Genomic DNA, 16,535 nt, shown 5'->3' with positions numbered 1-16,535 from the left:
GGTTGAAGGTGTGTTTATTTAAATAAGTTAAAAAAATCAAGGCCAAATAATCTTTTTAGGTGAGATATGGACAAAACAGCGTAATAAAAACAAATAGTATGAACCTTCTTAGTTTAAAAAATAAATTAAAAACCAAAGGCATAAATTATCCTAAACCATACCACTCGTGTAATTTACTCTTAACTTTAAACTAACAACCCTTTTAATAAAATATTGCAGAAAAAAAAATCCGCATCCAATCCGAATCGGTCATGAAAAGCCCACCCCATCTTAACCGGACAAAGCCCGATGAGAAAAAAACCCGGTCCATGTCTGTGCACCTCTATTTCTTAGAACGAGCACTTTACTTTCACTTTCCAAAGGCTGCCTGCTTCCCACTCCTTCAGCTCTCTCACTCACTCCCCGAGTTTGCTGTCCACCACCGGCTACTGGTCTGACGGTATTTCGGCACTGGCCGCCGCTCTGCACCGGTGATCTGACAGAGTGTTTCTGTCACCGCTTGTCGCTGTAAGTGTTTCTGAATCTCTCAGTCTTACTCTTTCAATGTCTCATTGTCTCTGGTATTTCCGGTGTTTATTTTGTTTGGTTTCCCTTTCAACAATCAAATGATAAAGAAAGCAAAAGCAAATACATTTACGCAGACACCCCTTTTTTGCACAATTTACCAAAAACATCCTAATATTTTCCTTAAAATCCAACTTTCGTTGTGAAAATCCAAAATTCTAACTCATGAACCGATGTTAATCGAAGAAATTATTGATGTCAAAAGCACTTAATTTGGGGATTGACAGGCATCAGTGTTTATACCAGCAACAAAAATAAAATAATTAATGTCAAAAGCACTTAAATTATTGTTGGTTTGTTGAAAATCGGTATATGTTAAGTTATGATGTGTTAACCATTTTGTGTTTTTATCTGTGGGATCAGTCGTCTTCTAACTTGTCCTTTTCTTACCGATTCGTGTCTTACCTTGCAGCTCCTTAGTTTTAAATCCCCTAATATATACCTTTAAGACAACGGCTATATGGACAACCTACCAGACGATGTTCTATCAAACATATTCATCAGGTTATTGGCAAAACAACTTGCTCAAATGAGGTGCATTTGTAAAGATTGGAATTCTCTCTTATCTAAATCCTCCTTTGTAAAATCCCACCTCCATCATTCTATCCAAAACAACGATGATATTTTCTTACTCTTCAAATGGGGACATTTTTTAGATTATAATCCATTCATAGCACGCCCCGTTCATTCCCTCGATATCAAACCAACTAATTTCATAAAATTTCCGGTCAATTTCCAATCTAAAAATAGTTTTAAATACCGCAATGTCATTGGATCTGTGAACGGATTAATATGCTTTAGTTACAACTTGTATGATGGTGGTTATGTTGTTCACATATGGAACCCTTCTCTCTCAGCTGCATTAACTCTCCCGCCATGTTTAATTAGCTCCTGTAATTCAAGTAAAATCCATTTCCGATTTGGGTATGATCCAAAAACCGATGATTACAAAGTTGTTAAGATTACATGCCTTTGTAACCCACGCAGAATAGAACCCCAAGTTGAGGTTTATAGCATGAGAAAGGGTTCCTGGGAGTTGATATCTCAAACCTTTCCTTCACACATCACAATGATTATGGATCATGATGATGTTTGTGTAGATGGTCATAATGGCCATCTGCATTGGTTTGGTTCTACTGGTTTGGAGTGGAAGCCAGAAACGATATTGGCATTTGATTTGGGTGCAGAGACATTCAGTGAGATACCTCCACCTCCAGATTCTTTACTACATCACCATGGACACTGCTTCAGTGTGTTGGGAGTTTTGGGTGGAAAATTTTGTTTGATGTCAAGTGTTAGAGATGGTAAATGTGAGGTGTGGGGGATGAATGAGTATGGGGTGGCTGAATCATGGGTTAAACATCATGAGTTTTCACAGTTTAGTGGTGATACGCGTCTGTATGGATTCACATCACAGAATGAGTTTATTTTTTATGGTGGTGGTTGTTTCTGTTTGTATGATCCAGTTGCAGCCCGGAGTAAAATCTTCAAGATTAAGGGTGATGGACAATTCATAACTAAGATCGTGGAGTATGTTGACAGTCTTGTTTGGGTAGCACCTGCTAAGCATGAGCTGTCAAAATGGCATGTCTTGATTTCTTTTTTGAATAGTCATTGGCTGTTAAAAGAGCTTCAAAAGGCAACAAAGGGCATCTCTCAATTTCTATTTCGAAGACGCATCAGCTCTTAAAAGGGCTACAAAAGGCAATGCGTCAGCTCCACTTCTTCTGTATTTTCTGTCAACTATATTTTTTTAAGTGCATTACATCTAACACTCTTGCTTGTGAGCATGCTGTGTTTAACTTTTGGACATGTTGGTTTGTTTTTAATTTATATTAGTGGTATTTGTGTGTGTGTGTTTTTTTTTTTTTTTTTTTTTTTTTTTTTTTTTTTTTTTTTTTTTTTTTTTGTATAAGCATTGAATAAATGTCTAGCCTTATTGCTATTCAAGGAATCTTGTTTCCGTTTCATTTGTTTTGGGCTTAAATCTAGTGGCCTACTCAAAATATGTTTGAATGGTCATGCCTTGTGCTATAGCATACCTTGGATGCTACAGAAACATACCTAGCAATAGCGTACTTATTTTCTTTGTGGGCTAAACAGATGCATGGCATGTAATGGATGACTATGCACACAATGCAATTAGAAGAGCTAGCCGATGATGCTTATCATGTAAAAATGAAGAGCTAGCAATGAAAAAGAATTCCTTGACATGTTGCATAATAAGTCCTAAATATACTAAATTAAGTAATTAATACCTCAAACAAGTTAACTAAAGTCAAATGGTGTCGAACCACCTTGGCTGAAACAAAAACCCTCTTTACAATCTAGAAAAGTTGTTATGTTTGACTTTCTTTTTCTTAGATTTACAAAACCTCTATCCTCAGCGATTTCATTCCGTACATAACAAGCTATAGGTCGCTACTCGGCCTTAGCTTGAGGGGAATATTAGATGTAAATATATGTTGAGGGTGTAGAGTGGAAATATGTTTTGTACTCGTTATCTAATGCAAAACAATCACAATATTCAATTACCAAGTTTATTTTTGCGTACATAGCTAATTGTTTGGGTTTAATTTAGAGTCTGTTAAAGATTCATATGTTTAAGTTAATGGTGTGTCAACTTTACTATGGGTTTGTCACTTTGTTGAAAATTTACATATTTAAGTTAAAATGTTTTAATCCTTTTGTGTTTGTAACTTGTTAAGAGGACCAGTTCTATTTCTAACCACCTCATTTCTCCAACAGAAGCTCATAAAGTTTCATCCGAACAGGAAGTTTACTTTAACATTCAAAAATGGCTTCACCACGACACCGAACGAATATAGAGAACCTCCCAAGCGATGTTCTATTAGAGATATTCATCAAGTTATTGGCTATATAGCTTGCTCAAATGATGTGCATTTGTAAATCTTGGGATGCTCTCTTATCTGAATCCTCATTTGTAAAATCTCACCTCCATCGTTCAATCCATAAGAACGAGAAGATTCTTATGTTCTTTGACTGTCGATTTTCTTTTGACTGTTGTCCATTCGCTGCACACCCCTCTCATTCTCCTCATCTTGAACTCACTAATTTCATTAAACTCCTGGTTCATTCCCAATCTAATTATACTCATGGCGATGTCATTGGATCCGTGAATGGCTTAATATGCTTTTATAAAGGAACATGTTAGGATCATTTTGTTCACATTTGGAACCCTTCTCTCTCCGCTGTGTTAACTCTTCCGCCATCTTCTGTGCCCTCCCATAATTCAAGCTGCAGAAATATTTTCCGGTTTGGGTTTGCTCAAAAACCGATGATTACTTATTCTATCTCTTGTTATAACTACTTTGCACGATGCTCTGTTTCTTAATTATGTTTAGGTCAAGTTTCAAGTTTTAGTACAGTATAACTGCATCTACATGTTCTATTGGCAATATGACGTGTTTCACAGCAGGGTCCTTTTTTAGAGGCCCTAGCTAGAATAAAACCGATGCCAGACTTGGTTTTAGACCAAGGAGACCGAGGAAGCTCTGGAAATCCTATTTCGCCAACATTACAAACAAGCGGTTTAGGCATGGTTAGCATAAATGTGCAAGGATCCATGAACCCAAGGGACACCTCGGTGCGACAAGGATTTGACGGATATGCATCAGATGACTCATGGTCTCATTACCGCCCAACAATAGAATCTGGGCTGATGAAATTTGAAGCCTTCAAAAGGGCTCTTCAGGCAAGGAAAGATCAACAAGTACAACAACAGCAGCAGAAAGAAGAATACCTTCTCCAAGTGGCTAAGTATTGGGCCACTATGTTCAACAATGCAAAGACGGTGCATGACATCCTTTTAATTCAGCAATGGTTGTCAGAAAAGGAAACCACCATACAAAAGGTTTAGGAAATGGAGAATGTTGTTGGTACTTCAAAGCCTCCCCCAAACAACGAGGCCCATGATGCAAATGAAGATTGCACGGCCACTGAGATCAGTTCTGCTCCCACTTTTGGTTTTGATGACAACAACGATGAAGTCCAACAGTCTCTCCCTTCTGATGACTTCATAGAGTCAAGTGGTTCCCAACTTTCCACTTCTTAGCCTAAACATAATAAGAAAAAAAAAGCTAGTTGTATCAAGGAAGCAATTTCTCGACCTACAATCTAAAGTCAACCAGATTCTGGCCGCAGTCTCTTCTGCCACACTACAAACTACTGATACCCCCACAAAACAATCTATTCTTGATCGCATTGAAATCTTGGAAACAAGGGAGAAACTCACTGCAGAGAGGGTTCTTCTACGCATCAAAATGGGTATCAGAAAACTCGATAATCAACAAACATCTGATCACAAGGAATTTTTATCCAAGGCATAAGATCTCATCAAAGGAGTAAAAGAGCTCAAAATCGAACTTCAAAAAACCATGCAGACTTAAGAAGGAAACTCCAAGCAACTCATTGAGGAAACGCATATTGCTTATGAATTAGGGTTCTCGGTTCTTCAAGAAACAATTAAAGAGCTGAGATGATTAACCATAAAACAGAGTGTTGATGAAATCCTCCATCTCACCAAGGAGATTTATCAACAACTCTTCAACCCAGAGATTCCAACAAACAATTATGTGTTCACTCAAATGGAACAACAGTTTAACGCCACCTTTCAAGAGATTGATGACTTAAAGGCTTGGTTTGAGGAATATATGGCGGATGCTTCCTCAAAAAGGGGAAGTGATCGGAATAATGAAATAAGAATCGAAACGGTTTCTGAATCGTATTAGTCAAAAACTCAATCAAATAACCATTCCATCATTCCTCCTCAGGATCCACCTTCCTCAGTACACCTCAAAGACCCAACTCCCCAGGCTTCTCCTCGGTATCTAACTCCTCAGGATTCTCCCCAACAATCAACTCCTCCTCGCCTCAAGAATCCGTAAGAAGAAATTTGTGACATCTCCAATTTCATGGTCAGAAAAGACCGATTTGTTTATGCTTTGTTTTAAAAATCAGAGTACTCTTTCAAAGAAAACAGTTGCGGAATTTGTTCCCAAAACAAAATATGATAAGAATTTATCAAAGCATTTCTTAAAGAAATGTATTTTCATTATATAACAAAATATTGGGAAGTCATGTTCCGATACAGATACATAAGCATAAACAAAACTTACATTTATTTACACTGATGATTTACATCTCCTTTAATCTGTCAGTGAAATATGTCTTTGTATTAATACTTGTGATACAAAGAAAACTGAGTGGGTCAGGCTTGGGAGCTTGGTGAGCATATAGCGTTTCAACCCACAATAATATAATTATTATATTCAATTATCAAACAATCAACCCAATTACCCATCCTCATTATCTTCTTTACTCTTAAGGTTTTACCCTAAGAACCAACTATCATTTATTCATTCATTCCTAAGGATTGACCTAAGGAATCGGCACGAAGTCCATTACTGCCAAAGTTTATCTATCAGGTACTAAATCCATAGGTACCAACGTTTATTTCTCAGGTACTAAATCCATAGTTATCAGGCGCTAACTCCATAGTCATCAAGGTTCACTTAACAGGCGCTAACTCCATAGTCACCAAGGTTTATACAATAGGCGCTAACTCCATAGTGTAGCACCTGGTTCCTGGTACGTGAGCTTTGCCTTAGTATTTGTGTTTTTGGCCGTGGACTCGGCGAGTTGGAGGCCCGACTCGCCGAGTAGAGACGAGACTTTGGGGCGAGGATAAGATGGCGACTCGACGAGTCCATATTAGGGACTCGGCGAGTCTGCGTTGTTTGATGAAACCCTAATTTCCAAGGGTTTGCACCCTATTTAAACACCCATTTGAGCCCCAACTCCACCCCATTCACCCCATCAGAAGCTCTCCAAACGTTCTAGATCTTGTTCTTGTGAGTTTGAGGCATTTTAGTGTGTGTTCTTGAAGATTTTGAGAAGGAAGTGGAGTAGATCAAGAGGAAGGGAAGGAAGCCAAGCATTTTAGTGTCCTCTCAGTGATTTCCTTGAGGTAAAACTCGTTTTCCCCTGTCTATATGCTTATAACTCCATTAAAGTCTTCCTTGAGCCCTTCCCCAAGCTTGTATGTGCATCATATTTCGTAATAAGTTGATTGGCCTCTAGATCTAGGCTTTGTTGAGCTCCAGGAGCTCATATCTACTACCTTTATGGACCCATTATGCATGAAGACCTTAGATCTACTCTTTTGGTGCATTTTGAACCCTAAAACCCTCATGGATGAATATCTACTCGTAAAGTTGGAAACTTTACGTGTTATTCATGCTCTAGGAACCCAGATCTATGAATGGAATGGACTAGATTCGAGCAAAATCGCGTATATGGCTCTTGCATGGAGCAGACTCAGCGAGTCGCTCATCTGACTCGGCGAGTTTAGTCGCGAGTCTCCGAGATTGTCCCCTCTTTGTTGTGTCGAGTTGTGTAGTGAGTCCAAGGTGGACTCGGTGAGTTGGAAGCCAAAACTCACCTATAATGGAACTCGACGAGTCGATGCCCAGACTCGGCGAGTTCAAGGCGATCTCCTTAGATCAAGATCAGACTCGGCGAGTTGTTCATACAACTCGGCGAGTCCCAGTATAACTTGTTCATCGGATGAAGATGAACTCGGCGAGTTGTTCATACAACTCGGCGAGTAGGATGAAGGACTTGAACATCAGTTTGGAAGGAGAACTCGTCGAGTCAACGCCTAACTCGACGAGTAGAAACAAAATCCAGGTCAGTCGTTTGGACATGGACTCGGCGAGTCGGGTCAACTGGAAGTTGACTCTGACTTTGACTTAGGGCATGATCAGGGGTAAAATGGTCATTTTACCCAAAGGACAGTTAGCAGTTTTTGACTAAGTGTTTGGTGGGAATTACAGCCGGAGGATTTTCAGAGCAGCAGCAGTCAGACTATTCCCACACAGATCAGCAGCTACTCCGAGGTGAGTTACCTTCTAGTAGCGGTGGGTCTAAGGCCATAATGCCGGCCCACCAGTAGGAGTTGTATGTTAGATGATTGTCTTTGTGATATCATCTAGGTTTGCTACTACCTGATATGTTATGTGTTGGCATGATATGTTGTATGTGATAGTAGTAGAGTTCGGTTGTTAGGACCGAAGGGTAGTCAGACACCCCAGATATGTCTGATATTATGTTTGTGTTATGATATATGTGATGGTAGTAGTAGGGGGTGAAATAGTCCCCGAGGTTCGGTTGTTAGGACCGAAGGGTAGTCAGCACCCCAGAATAGCTCGACATGGGTAGGTCAGCGCCACAGAATGGCTTGACACGGGTAGGAAGGCACCCCAGAATGGCCGCACGGGTAGTCGGCACCCCAGAATGGTCGTACCGGGTAGTCAGGCACCCCAGAATAGCCTGGCAGTATGTATGTTCTATATTGTATGGTATGTGGTACGATGGGGGAACTCACTAAGCTTTGTTCTTACAGTTTACAGTTTTGGTTTCAGGTACCTCTTCATCGAAGGGGAAGGAGCTGGCACGGTAGCGGCATATCATGCACACACACTGGTTTCCACATCTATTAGATTTCTCTAGGATTTATACTCTGATATTTCGATTGGTTGTATGGTTTGGCTTTTGAACATGGTTTATGTTGTGATGTAGTTTGATCAAACAATGTTTTTAATTATTAACGTTTTCTAAAGTAATGTTTTAAAAACGAAATTTTTGGACGTGAAAATTGGGATGTTACACATAGTCACCAAGGTTTATACAATAGGCGCTAACTCCATAGTCACCAAGGTATATACAATAGGCACTAATTCGCATAGTCGTCAGGGTTTACTCGATAGGCACTAAATCGTATAGTCATCAGGGTTTACTCGATATACACGAAGTCACATCGTCACCAAGGTTTACTTGATAGGCACCTCATCATTTTACTTCATCATACATCCATTATCTACCCATGTTCTACCCAACATCTTTGTAGATTATATATATATATATATATATATATATATATATATATATATATATATGTATATATATATATATATATATATATAGAGAGAGAGAGAGAGAGAGTTAGGTTCAAATGTATTTAGCAAGTATTGTGTGCCTAAATGCACCAATGAGAATTCAGGAATTAATAAATCATTAAATAAATTAAAAAGGGTATAATGGTAAACTTGGTTTATCTAATTATGGTAAAAAATATTTCAATTAATCTCTCCTTAATTAGTTAAACCCTACCAAACTAACATCCCTTTATCAGTCGGCCGTCGATCACAAAATCATCTCGTCTCAAAATAATTTCTCGAGAATTTCTTGTAGGAGAATGGAAGTTTTAATCGAAGATTTACGATGGAGAAGATAGTGGTGTATGGCAGGGAGCCACCCTTGAAGCCTTAAACCCGACAGGAAAACGAGTGGGGGATGAGAGAACTTGGTGGTGGTCGATGATTCTATGGGTGTTTGGCTGTTGTTGATTTACAGAAAGAACGAGGGAGGAAGGATTTGCAGCCAACATCTCCAATGAGGGTGGTTTGGCAGTGAGGATCGACGGGAAGTAAGGGAAAGGGTCTCCGGTCTTTGACTGGCCGCAGGAGGTGTTATCATTCGTCAATCAAGGGGTGTTTGGCTGGTTTACCGGTCGTCGATCATCAATCAGGTAAAAAAATTCTTTTTTCTTATTTGATGTTTGATAGAAATCATTGGGATGTTTGGGTTTTCCTGGAAAATTGATATAATGAAGGGGATATGGGTTTGAGTTTTGAAGGAAATCCATGGGTGTTTTGATTGGGTGTTTGAGCTTTGGTGTTTTGACAAGGAAAATGAAAGAGAAGCAATGAAGGTGTGATGTCCCATTTTCTTGATTGATTTGTCAAGAACAACACCGTGTTCTTGACTGGAACGTGATACTCAGAAGAAGAAATAAGGTAACTGGATGTTGCTTCTTTGGTGATTCATTGACTGTCAATCAAAAGGAAACACATGTTGAAACATAATAAAAGTTAATTTAAAACTCAATCAGGTGTCTTATTTTCTTTATTGATTACAATATTCTATTATCTGAGATTTAATCAGTGTGCTTCGATTTTACTGCAATTGGATGGTTTTGTTAGGACCAAATTAACAGTTGCCCTAAAAGTGTTTGATGAAATGCCAAAGAGAAATATTACCGTATTGATCGCTCAACATGCCATGGCTTCAAATTGTATTCATGGTTAGTGATTGAATTTTTATCGAATGTTTATCGATTCTGCATATCATCTCCATTGTTCTACTGATTTATGCATTTTTCACTTTGATATTTTTCCAATAGAACGGTAACTGAATCTTGAATTCAAATTCTATCGGAAAAGAATCAAGAATTCCAATTCTGTTGGAATGGAATATGGATATTTTTTATAGTTTTTATTCTCTTAGAAACCGAACAAAGGAGGTATAACCTCCTGTGTAACTCATTTACTTTGCAAACTTTATTAATTAAAATGAACCATCATCTATGAACTTTTCATCCAATTGCTTTTTGATTTTGATTTTAAAGCACGAATTCCAGTTCTGTTGGAATGGAATATGGATTAATTGTTTTATTCTATTTAATGCACTAAAATTTTTATTATTTTGAAAATTGATTATGTTTTCCTTGTGAATTTAGGTTTTGAAGATGTTGCCATTAATGTGGAAAATGAAGAAAACATGGAGAACGATATTTGTATTCTAACAGAATGTATTCTGTCAGAATTTATAAATTGTTTCTTAGCAATAATATTCTTTCGGAATAGAGTAGTGGTTTTGTTAGATTTTGATGGTTTTTTTCTTTTTCTTAACCATTTTTAGTTTTAATCTTTACGAATAAATGTAATCATTAAACCATTATTAGTCATAATTTTTTTAGAATGATTGTAATAACTGTTTATAGTATTTTTTTTCTTTACCGATGAATGTAAATAGTGATTCTTAAAGAATAAAATCCGTATTTTTTAGAAAATGTTATTCTAGATAATATGTTGTATAATTCTTTAAGCATGTTTAATATAAAAAATATATTAAATGAAACAATATTCTGCAAGAATAAAACCACAATATGTTTATTAGTTTATTCTTGACTTTTCTGTCATTCTGACAGAATAAAATCGGTTGTTATTAAAAGTAATACTAAAATTTGAATTAGAATTAATTTAAAAAAAAATTCAGATTTTTTAAATATAAGGGAATTAATGATCCCTTAAAATCCGAAAATTTCCTTTTTTAAAATAGGTTAATTGACCAAAATACCCTTTTGCTGAAATTTGTGTGATTATAGGATACATGATACCCTATTGTAATATTATAGACCCTCAGATCATGATTGTTGATTCTATTCATCCGGTGGTCCAGATCTGTGCATTCTGGCACACAATACTTACTAGAAACAATATAACCTAACCCTATATATAAATATATATATATATATATACACACACACACACACAACATAAAACATGTATAAAACATTCAATCAATACTCATTTCAAATAACCCATTACACTTAAACACATAGCACGTATTTTATAAAGAATACTTTGTATTAAAATTGTGTTTATGAAAGGGACTATACACTCACACATATAAACAATAATATATAAACACATAACACGTATTTCATAGAAAATACTTAATATTTATGTGTTAGAAGAAAGTAACGACACACTCACTTGATCAGAAAATGATCGGATAACACCACGGCTCTTGAAATAATCTTTTGCGACGAAACCGAGATTTTTCCTCCAAAACTGGGCTTCATGCGGGCAGAGCTTCGGCTCGAAAACTATTTTTCTTGGGATCTTCGGGCTTCGGGACTTGCTTCGGGTCTTGGGAATGATACCAGGGATTTAGGGTATTTCTTGCACGCAAAACGAGGTAAAAACGCGAGAGAAGGAAAGAAAATGAGCAAAGAAACTCGACAACTTCGACTCCCTTTTATAGGAGCTGGAACCTTCGATTACGTTGGGCGTAACCCGGATAAGGTCGCTGACTCCCCCCCCCCTTCGGATAATATCGAAATTTATAATTAAATTTAATATTTTATGTAACATCGTAAATTTCAAAACAAATTTTTTCAAATTTTCGTAAAACATAATTCATTTAATATTCATAAAACAACCATATTAATTATCCAATTCAAGTAAATACAAAATCCCAAGATCACAAATGTATAAACTCCGTGTGTGTGTACGGATCAAGCCGACGCCTTCCCGCGGTCGTCACTAGTACCTGAAACAATAACATCAAACACTGTAAGCACAAAGCTTAGTGAGTTTCCCTAAAATACCATATATAACACATATTAGCCACTCGAGGCTATAACTCTGTGGGTCCGTGCACCCAAACCCTGTGAACCCTCAGGTTCTAACTCTGTAAACATGCACAACATAAATCACATAGAAATAATGCAGTACAACACATAACATACATATCATACAAACACTCTATCACATAACTCTGGTTACCTACTCAAGGTAAAGTATAGTGAGAAGACTCACCTCGCGTCTCGGTAAGTCGTGAATCCTGAAATCACTAGTGCTCGATTTCCCGAGCTAAAGTCCTCCTATATCACAATACATCTCTAATTAACACTTTCCCAACTAAGGTTGACTATTCTTTAACAAGTCAACTTAGGTCAACGGTCAACGGTCAACTTTAACCGGACTCGGCGAGTGCACAATAGCGACTCAGTGAGTCTGAGCATATACACTGATTTCCCCGAAATCCTCCCTTGACACGTCGAGTATCCTTCTAACTCGACGAGTTCCACCTGGCATGAGTTGTGGGGCCACCACGACTTAACTCGTCGAGTCTCAAGAACAACTCGGCGAGTCCAGCTTGACTCAGTCCACCTGTCCACTCAGATTTCCCCCTGACTCACTGAGTCAACCCTCCCAACTCGGCAAGACCACTCGTTGTGTGGTCGGGCAATATTCATACTACTCGCCGAATCTGTTCTTCGGACTCGGCGAGTCCGTGCCATGCAATGACTCAAACTTGCTCATAAGGTCAGATCCAGTCCATTAACCCATAGATCCAGTCCTTCCAAGCATATTTAGCACGTAAAGTCACTATCTTGATGCATATACAATATCTATATGACTATAAATGATGTTTTTGTCTCAAATACTACAACCCAAGGTCATAAACTCCATTGCTATACATAAAGCTTGAAGAATGAGGCTCTCTGGACCTCTATGGATCCAGATCCAGAGCCTCAACACAAGAAGGGAACTATTTGGCATCAAATCATCCCATAAATGCCCATAAGAAACCCTAGATCCCATTATTCATCACAAAACAGAAAGTAATCCGAAATCATACCTCTAGATTGATGATCTAAGCTTCAAATCCACAGAATAGCAACCTCCTTTGCTTCCTCTTGCTTAGAATCTTCTCCTTCTTTGCTAAATGACACACAAAAGGGTTAAGAATGCTTCCTTTCTCTCTCAAAATGTTCAAGCACACAAGGGTTTCTCTCTAAGGGTTGGGTGAACACAAATGACGGCCATAAGGCCCTTTAAATAGGCCGCAAATCCCGGAAATTAGGGTTTCACCACACAGCGTGAACTCGGCGAGTCCACTCTTGGACTCGCCGAATCCGGACGCGAACCCGTGCCTAAATCCGCGATCCTACTCGGCGAGTCTGGGCTCCAACTCTCCGAGTCCACTCACAATTTCCATAAATAAATCCAAAATAAATACCTGAAAATTTCGGGTTGTTACAATTCTCCCCCACTAGAACTAGACTTCGCCTTCGAAGTCTCACTCTGCAAATAACTCTGGATGCTGCTCTCGCATCTCACGCTCTGGTTCCCACGTCATCTCGGACCCCTTCCGATGCTGCCACTGAACCAAGACCAAAGGTACCTCCTTGTTCCTCAGAACCTTGATTTTCCGATCTCTGATGGCCACTGGTCTCTCAGCATAATTCAGGATCGCATCCACCTGAATATCGTCTAATGGAACCACTGCCGACTCATCGGCTATACACTTCCGCAATTGCGACACATGGAAAGTGTCGTGAATCTGCCCCAATTCTGCCGGCAAATCCAAGCGATAGGCTACCCTGCCTACCCTCGCGATTACCCGAAATGGTCTAATATATCGGGGCCCCAACTTGCCCCTCTTCCTGAATCGGATCACTCCCTTCCAAGGAGAGACCTTCAGGAGCACAAAATCACCGACCTAGAACTCAGGTTCGGACTGGCGTCTGTCCGCATAACTCTTATGTCGACTCTGAGCAGTCAGTAACCTCTGTCTGACCTGCTGGATTTGCTCTGTCGTCTGAAGCACTATCTCCGTATTGCCCATAACACGCTGCCCGACTTCTCCCCAGCAAATGGGGGTTCGACACTTCCTGCCGTACAACAGCTCAAAGGGTGGCATACTAATGCTCGAATGTGGTTGTTGTTGTAAGAAAACTCGGCCAACGGCAAATACGTATCCCAACTTCCCCCAAAATCCAATACACATGCTCGGAGCATGTCCTCGAGGGTCTGAATCGTCCGCTCACTCTGTCCGTCTGTCTGGGGGTGATATGCGGTACTAAAATGCAGCCTAGTATCCAACTCCTTGTGGAACTTCTTCCAAAACCTGGAAGTGAAACGCACGTCCCGGTCGGAGACAATCGAGATCGGCACCCCATGCCGAGATACCACTTCCCTCACATATATCTCTGCTAACTTCTCTGCGGAAGAACTCTCACTGATTGCAAGGAAGTGAGCTCTCTTCGTCAACCTATCCACAATCACCCAAATTGCATCAACTCCCCGAGCAGTCCTTGGCAGTTTAGTGATAAAATCCATGGTGATATGTTCCCACTTCCATTCGGGAACCTCCAATGTTTGCAACTTACCATGTGGCCTCTGATGCTCGGCCTTAACCTTACGGCAGGTTAAGCACCTCCCGACGAACCACGCAACGTCTCTCTTCATATAGGGCCACCAATACTCCTTCCTCAAATCCAAATACATCTTAGTGGCCCTGGGATGGATTGAGAATTTCGACCGACGAGCCTCTTCCATCAAAATGGTACGCGTACCTCCCACGAACGGTACCCAAATACGCCCCTGAAAAGTCATAAGCCCCCGACCATCAGTAACGAACTCCGATACCAATCCAACAACTCGCTCTCTCTTCTGGTTTTCCGACCTCACTGCCTCAGCCTGTGCTCCTCGAATGGTGTCCAACACTGGAATTATCACGGTCAAACGCAAACATACACCTTGCAACGGGGCACTCTCCGCTCGACGACTCAGGGCGTCGGCTACCATTAGCCTTGTCCAGATGGTACAAGATCTCACAATCATAATCCTTGACCACATCCAACCACCTCCTCTGCTGCATATTTAGGTTGGGCTGATCCATCAAACACTTCAGACTCTTATGGTCCGTGTATATCGTACACCGAACCCCATACAAATAATGGCGCCATATCTTGAGGGCGAACACCACTGCCCCCAACTCTAGGCCATGGGTGGGATACCTCGACTCGTGAGGCTTCAACTGCCTCGATGCATACGCTATCACATGCCCTCTCTGCATCAGTACTGCTCCCAATCCCAAAATCGATGCATCGCAGTATACAACAAAATCCTCCATTCCCTCTGGGAGGGCTAACACCGGGGCCTCGCATAACCTTTGGCGAAGCGTCTCAAAGGAAGCCTGCTGCTCGGGACCCCATGAAAAAGCAACACCCTTCCGGGTCAACTTAGTGAGTGGCACTGCGATCTTGGAGAAATCCCTAATAAATCTCCGATAATAACTGGCCAACCCTAGAAAACTCCTGATCTCGGAGGGTGACCTTGGCACTTCCCAACTCATAACTGCCTCCACTTTGGCCGGATCTACCAATATCCCATCATGGTTAACAAGATGTCAAAGGAACTAGACCTCTCGCAACCAGAAGTCACACTTAGAGAATTTGGCATAAAGCCTCTCCAATCTCAGAACTCCAAGGATCTCCCTCAAATGCTCCTCATGCTGCTCCCTAGATCTCGAATATACCAAAATGTCATCAATAAATATGATCACCGACCGATCTAACATCGGCCTGCATACCCGGTTCATCAGATCCATAAACACTGTCGGAGCATTGGTGAGCCCAAAAGGCATCACCACAAACTCATAATGCCCATAACACGTCCTAAACGCTGTCTTCTGGACGTCCTCATCTCATACCCTCACCTGATGGTATCCAGACCTCAAGTCGATCTTGGAGAACCAAGATGCTCCCTGCAACTGGTCGAACAAATCGTCGATCCTCGGCAACGGGGAACGGTTCTTGACCGTCAGCTTGTTCAACTCTCGGTAATCAATACACATCCGATGTGAACCATCCTTCTTCTTTACAAACAGAATGGGCGCTCCCCACGGTATGCTACTCGGCCGAATAAACCCTTTCCCCAGCAGCTCATGAAGCTGCGAGGATAGCTCTTGCATCTCTGGAGGTGCAAGACGATAAGGCACCTTAGCAATAGGCGCAGCCCCCGGGACCAAATCAATACCGAACTCTACTTGCCTCACGGGAGGCACCCCCGGAAAATCCTCCGGAAAAACATCTGGAAACTCACGCACTATAGGAACCTCCTCCACCGACCTCGGCCTCCCGAATTCAACCTGCGTATCTGACACGTAAGCCACAAAACCCTTACAGCCCTGCTGTAAACACTGCCTCACCCTAGCTGTAGCACCTGGTTTCCGGTATGTGAATTTTATTTGAGCATTGCCCTAATTTAGCCTTGGACTCGGCGAGTCATAGGGTCTGACTCGCCGAGTAGGGACGAGACTCAGGACACGTTTAAGTGGGCGACTCGGCGAGTCCATATCTATGACTCGACTAGTCACCGCTGCTGGATGAAACCCTAAGTTTCAAGGGTTTGCACCCTATTTAAACCTTCATTCCGCCCCCAACTCATCCCCATTCACCCCCAGAACTCCCCCAACATCGTTTTCCCTTGTTTCCTTGAGAAATTGAAGTGTTCTTGGTGTGTTCTTGA

At 40.6% G+C, this 16,535-nt stretch overlaps 1 protein-coding gene across 1 annotated transcript; it reads left to right on the top strand.

The window, feature by feature from the left end:
- The first annotated feature begins 372 nt into the window (after positions 1-372).
- LOC145008453 (F-box/kelch-repeat protein At3g23880-like) lies at positions 373-2,416 on the top strand. Its single transcript, XM_078967061.1, has 2 exons — positions 373-507; positions 977-2,416. Exon 2 carries the CDS (start codon positions 1,025-1,027, stop codon positions 2,252-2,254), a length of 1,230 nt encoding a protein of 409 aa, XP_078823187.1. The 5' UTR covers positions 373-507; positions 977-1,024; the 3' UTR covers positions 2,255-2,416.
- Positions 2,417-16,535: the final 14,119 nt, after the last annotated feature.

This window comes from Lactuca saligna, chromosome 8 (assembly GCF_052625555.1).
Source record: "Lactuca saligna cultivar CGN05327 chromosome 8, ASM5262555v1, whole genome shotgun sequence".
Lineage (NCBI taxonomy): Eukaryota > Viridiplantae > Streptophyta > Magnoliopsida > Asterales > Asteraceae > Lactuca > Lactuca saligna.
This window is presented reverse-complemented; position numbering and strand designations above follow the sequence as displayed.